Source organism: Ctenocephalides felis, unplaced genomic scaffold, assembly GCF_003426905.1.
Source record: "Ctenocephalides felis isolate EL2017-DRISC unplaced genomic scaffold, ASM342690v1 CF-g0.4_SCAFFOLD_00365, whole genome shotgun sequence".
Taxonomy (NCBI): Eukaryota; Metazoa; Arthropoda; class Insecta; order Siphonaptera; family Pulicidae; genus Ctenocephalides; species Ctenocephalides felis.
Genome location: NW_020536519.1, coordinates 6,374 through 12,120, shown reverse-complemented (window position 1 = coordinate 12,120; position 5,747 = coordinate 6,374). Strand labels below are relative to the sequence as shown.

The 5,747-nt window shown below is 26.8% G+C and overlaps 1 protein-coding gene across 1 annotated transcript; it reads left to right on the top strand.

The window, feature by feature from the left end:
* Positions 1-1,377: 1,377 nt before the first annotated feature.
* Positions 1,378-3,994, top strand: LOC113363915 (FAM10 family protein At4g22670-like). The gene is made up of 4 exons (XM_026606399.1): positions 1,378-1,431; positions 1,549-1,591; positions 3,095-3,256; positions 3,924-3,994. The coding sequence occupies exons 1-4, from the start codon at positions 1,378-1,380 to the stop codon at positions 3,992-3,994; spliced, it is 330 nt and encodes a 109-aa protein (XP_026462184.1).
* The last annotated feature ends 1,753 nt before the right edge of the window (positions 3,995-5,747 follow it).

Sequence of the window (5,747 nt, the reverse complement as noted above, 5' to 3'; positions counted from 1 at the left end):
ACTAATTTGCGTAAGTCTATAATATTTAGGATATAGATAAGGTTTTAGTTTTTAGTTTAGAAGACCATAAAATCCATAAAGTTTTATAGAAATTGCCAGAATTGAATGCTTCTTTAATGACAAATACTATTTAGGAATGCAATAAAAATCGACTTTTTAAAGAACTTTTTTTCGAATCGACTTTATTATTGGATTATATATATATTTTATCTTATATTTTTGGATCTACATATGTTTTTCAGCTTTCAAACTTAAGTTTTGTAAAGTTTTGTTCAACCTTTTTTATAAGTATTTAAAAATAATTAGCACTTATTCCAGACAGTCAAGAAGTTCATTTTCATAATTTTTGGTAATTTTCATAAAATTGAAAATAAAAGTTTAAAATTATGAATGCGAGAGGCTATGTTAACCCGCCTTTTTCAAATAAGCATAATGATTGTATATAATATTTTTAGATATTTGATGGGTAGTTGTAATTTTATTAACAGGTAAGAGCGAAGATTCAATTTAGACTTATACTTTTCGACTATCAGGGACAAAAGATCTAAATCCGGGATAAATATTACTTTTAGGAAATCCCGGGACACAAGGTGGAAATGCGGAAACTACATCCGGAAATATATTATACAAAAAATGATATTATTAGAAAAAAAAACGAAGTGTAAGTGGCATTTTGTCCTGCCAAATTTGGGAAAAGATAAAAATATCGTAAAAAACATCATGTTAAAATATATTATACAAAAATGATATTATTATAAGAAACGAAGCATAAGTGTCATTTGGTCCTACCAAATTTGAGAAAAGAATCGGTGAATATAAACAGTAATTGAATTAAATTAAATCTCTTATCTTTTAAAAGGTTAATTAATTTTCAATGATAATTTTGAAGATTTTTTTTCATTTATCTAAATCGGTTCTACCAGTCATCATACGAATATATACGAGTGAATTTAATTTTCTAATTCGCTCTGATTTAAAAAAAACAACAAATAAGCAAATTTTTAAAGTTGTAGCATTAACAAACATTCTATTAACAAAAACTTTTTTACGACAGATTCTGTACAGATTAGGCATGAGATTATTGTAATTTCATATAAAAAGATTGAAACGATACGGTTCTGTGCATTTTCTATATAACAGAATAATTGAAAATTATTTTCACATTAGATAATTTATCATCACAAACATCAAAACTCTTACAAAACGAATAATGCCTTTCTGTTACATGTGCTTAATTATTTTGTTGATCTGAACTATTCTTTTTTACAGAATTAGACTATAAAAGCATAATAATTTCGTGGAAAATGCCAGTAAACTTTGATATTTTGATATCATCAAATCTAATATATTTCTATAAAAAAAAGTTAAAAAATCAAAATGAAATTTGCAGTAATTTTGGCTTTCTTCGTAGCTATTGCAGCTGTTAGCGCTGTGAGTGATATAATAATTCAAATAAATTTTGAAATTTTTAATGAAATAAATAAAATATAAGTAGTTGAAGGTGATATAATAAGTGTAAAATTAAAAATATATATATATATATTTCAGGCACCAGGAAGCGAAACAGAAGTAATGGAAACGTTTGCTAAAGGTATGTGCAATTACAAGAATATTCAAATGTATATGAAGTTTTTGAAAGAACCTATATATTATATATTATAATTTCTCAAATAATTGCATAAAATATGATTATTTATTCGTTTTGGACTAGGTATGTATAAATAACATTTTCAAAGAAAATACAGGGCATTTCTTGGATAAAATTGAAATGTTATGGTAATGCTATATTACGAGTAGATCTGCGTATGAGTTGGTAATAATGAACTTTCAAAAAGCTATGTATTTGCTGTGCGTTCAAGCGTTTTACACATAAAACCTAACCTACAAAACGCATGAACGTCAAAGAGCAATTTTATTATAAGTGCAACTTTCTAACATCTCATTGACAACACGTGCGTGAAGTTAAGTTTTATGTGTAAATCGCTCAGCAAAGACATAGCTTTCGTTGCTACCAACTCATACGAAGATAGACCCTTGACATAGCAGTACTATAATATTTCTATTTTATCTGAAAATTGGCTCCTAAATATGTCGTTTTTCGGCTCAATATCATGTTTGATATATCATAATGATCAATAAATAGTATTAATAGGTTATGCAATATTATGTATTTTTGATTTTATTAAATCATAAAACTAATGAAATGGTGTTAATAATTTGATTAAGCATTAGAACTTTCGGTGATACATATTACGCAATTATTACTAATATAAATAATTTTTGCTGATGTAATATTTTTCAGAATATGTACAAGATTTCTCTGAAAATTCAGTTGCATATATTTTTAACATCAAAATTTGCCATAATTTTTATAAATAACACATTATTTAAAACCATCATAATTTTAAAAACCTTATACCTTAACTTGCGAAAACCTTCATTCACCGTTTTCTGAAACCTTTCAATCTATAAATTTTAAAATTATTAAATAGATATTAAAAAAAAAAATTATATTCTCTAAATATATAATTTATTTATGTTCGAAGTTTTGAAACATTTATATATCTCTAACTGTTTAATTTTGATTCAAAAAACTTTTTATAGCTGCTTAATTTTTCCAGCGAAAATTATTACACTAGACATAAGCAAAATGTTTCTGCCTGCAAAAACGTCGTGTGTTCGTTTATTTAAAAAATGAGTTTTTTTTACGTTTTTGAAACAAAATTTAATTCCAATACAATAAATGAAATACTAAAAGAGTGGCTTTCATTCTTTCAACTAAAATAAATCAACTGAGAAAGACATACATTATGTATGTATCTTTGTAAAAAGAAGAATTTCTCACCATAATACAAGTCATTGTGTATTAAAATAAATAGAACTTTCAAAGTAAACAAATGTTGTTAAAGATACATGTTTAAAAAAGTGAATTCGTTAAATATTAGGTTGTCAAATATCTCTTGTATGGTTTATAATACAAAAAGGCGGAAGGGAGATATTTGACAACCTAATATTAATACGATCTTTTTATGTCGACGTATATTATTTGAAAAAATATAAAATGATGAAAACGTAATAAAAATAATTATTGTAGAAGCCCAAAAAGTAGCCGCAGGAATGCCTGGAGGAATGCCTGGAGGAATGCCTGGAGGTATGCCTGGAGGTATGCCTGGAGGTATGCCTGGAGGTATGCCTGGAGGTATGCCTGGAGGTATGCCTGGAGGTATGCCTGGAGGTATGCCCGCAATGCCAGCAGGTATGCCAGCCAAATGGAGGAAATTTTATTTATTTATTTATTTATTTATTTATAAGCAAGCCGTAATCAATAATAATCGATATTATTTCAGGCCGTTGTCAAGAACTTTTAAATAAAATATTAAAAACTATAGATACCAAAAGTCCCCGAGTGGCGGACACCTAAAATTATTTATAAATAAATCAAAAAATATTTTACGAAATGTTTATTAAATTATGACTAAAATGTTTATTAAATTATGTTAGATAACAAAGTTAGAAATCAACCTTTGCTAAAAATAATTAATACTATCAATCAAACTTCGCTAACAAAAAATATGATTTTAAAAAGTGGTACCTAGTACCGGACATTTCAAGTTAACCTGCATTGAACACATATGTAGTCATCACCACACTCTGGAATGTCTGCACATATGTGTTTGACGAATATTCTTAGATATTACAAAAAAAAAGTCACTATTCATTCACCATTTTCGCTGGGCCACACAGATGCTCTCAGCTGGAGCATTCATCATAAGCTTTTCATTCTTTCACTATGAAATACAAAAAATGGGGGTCAATGTTTTTAAATATTTTTTATTTGATAGGTTTAAGTTAATGCACATTCAGCACGTATTAATTAATATACATTTATGGTACCCAAATAACTTATGTGTCAAACATTATAGGTGGGCCAGAAGCTATGAAAAAGATGGCTGAAATGGCTAAAGAAGCTGCTAAGAAAATGGGCAAAGCCTAATTTACTTCGAACAAGTATCAGATGACAACGTTTATATAATGACATGAGTATTGTAATAGATTAAATAAATGTAATAGTTATAAATAAAGTGTCGTTTTTATTCATCTCCAGTAGAGTAAGTTCTAGTAATACCAAAAAAAAGTCGAAAATTATTTTTTTTATATATCTTTACATTTCTAAGGTTTCTAAACATTTTAAAACACCTTAAAAAAATAATGTATGTATGTGTATTGAACGAATAAAAAATTAAAGTTTTTGGAAGTCAGGACCAGCTGTCTTGGAACCTAATTATTCTACGTAACCTAAAAATGCAATACTCACTTATCAGACTCAGTTATCAAAAACCATACTCAAAAGCTCAAATTTCAAAATCTCACTATATAAAATTGTACTAATTACTGATCTGGAACATGCGACAATGACGACGGTTGTTTTGGCACCCGGGACGTCGCTCCGATGTGATGCAGATTATCGATCATCATGTTTACAAAAATGATTATTAATATCATATAAATTTCAAAAAAATAAAAGTTTAAAATAAAATAAGAATAAGAACAAAATTGTATTAGCATATTCAGACAAAATGCCACTTACATCTAGTTTATTATTATTTGCAAGAGAAATGTAGATAGAGATAATTAAAAATACTTTTTGACTTTCTTATAAAAAGGTTTAGTAAAATTAATAACTAGGTGTAAGTTGCATTCAAGTAAATTTGTGCTAAATTAACCAAATTTATAATTAATTTATTAAAGAACTGAAAAATAAATATGTTATGATAATGCTGCTTACGAAATTTTACGAAATAATATTATACATCCAATGCAAAATATAAATTTTATGGGTACATTATTTTACAGAGATAACACTCTATATAACCTTGATTTGGAATAACTATTTATTCAATTTATCTTTTGTAAATTAGCTTTTTACCTTAATTTACTTTTTTATTTACTAAGGTTTACTTCTGTGCCAGGTAAAAGTTCAGATTTATGCACCCAGGTGTAAGCTTTAAAAAAGTTGTTGAATCTAACTTAAAATTGACAATGCAATAATATGAAACAATTATATACCGAATACTTAAAAATAATATTATACTCTTATGAACTAAACAATAGTGCTCACAACCAAAATTAACAACAACTGTATTTTTTTTTGTTTTGAGTACCATTCTCAGAGATTGTTACTCTTTAATAAACACAATGATAATAAAATTTAGATATGTTACATAACAAACTTTTAATTGAATTGCGGACTATCTAAATGTTAATATTAAGAGCTAAAACTTTCAGAGAATATTTTAGTATCAATTTGGAAGGATTTGAGTTCCTGAGAGCAAGGAATTCGAAAATGTCCATATTAAGGATCACTATAAACGAAAACTGTCAAAAATCTTTGTATTTACAGTGCGATCAGGCATTTTACACACAAAACCTAACTTCACGTATGTGTTATCAAAAAGTTGCATTTGTGATAAAATTGTTATTTGTGGTTTGTGCGTTTTGGAGGTTAGATTCTATGTGTAAAACAGTAAATGCAACAAGACAGAATTCCACTTACAGCTAATTTTTACTTTATTTGTGATTTAATGTGCAAATTCATAACTTTCATTCATTATAATTTTAAGATCGGTTAAACAATTTTGGCATTTACACTATTAGTTGATTTTTTTGTATTTAAATTTTGTTAGAATTTACATACCATTTTTGTTTAAAAAAAATCTAGGATTACTTTGTTCAAGTCTTTTATTTTA

Coding starts and splice junctions, on each gene's coding strand:
- LOC113363915 (XM_026606399.1), top strand. CDS start 1,378: ATGAAATTTGCAGTAATTTTGGCTTTCTTCGTAGCTATTGCAGCTGTT. Junction 1,432..1,548: donor CTATTGCAGCTGTTAGCGCT/GTGAGTGATATA, acceptor TATATATTTCAG/GCACCAGGAAGCGAAACAGA. Junction 1,592..3,094: donor AATGGAAACGTTTGCTAAAG/GTATGTGCAATT, acceptor TAATTATTGTAG/AAGCCCAAAAAGTAGCCGCA.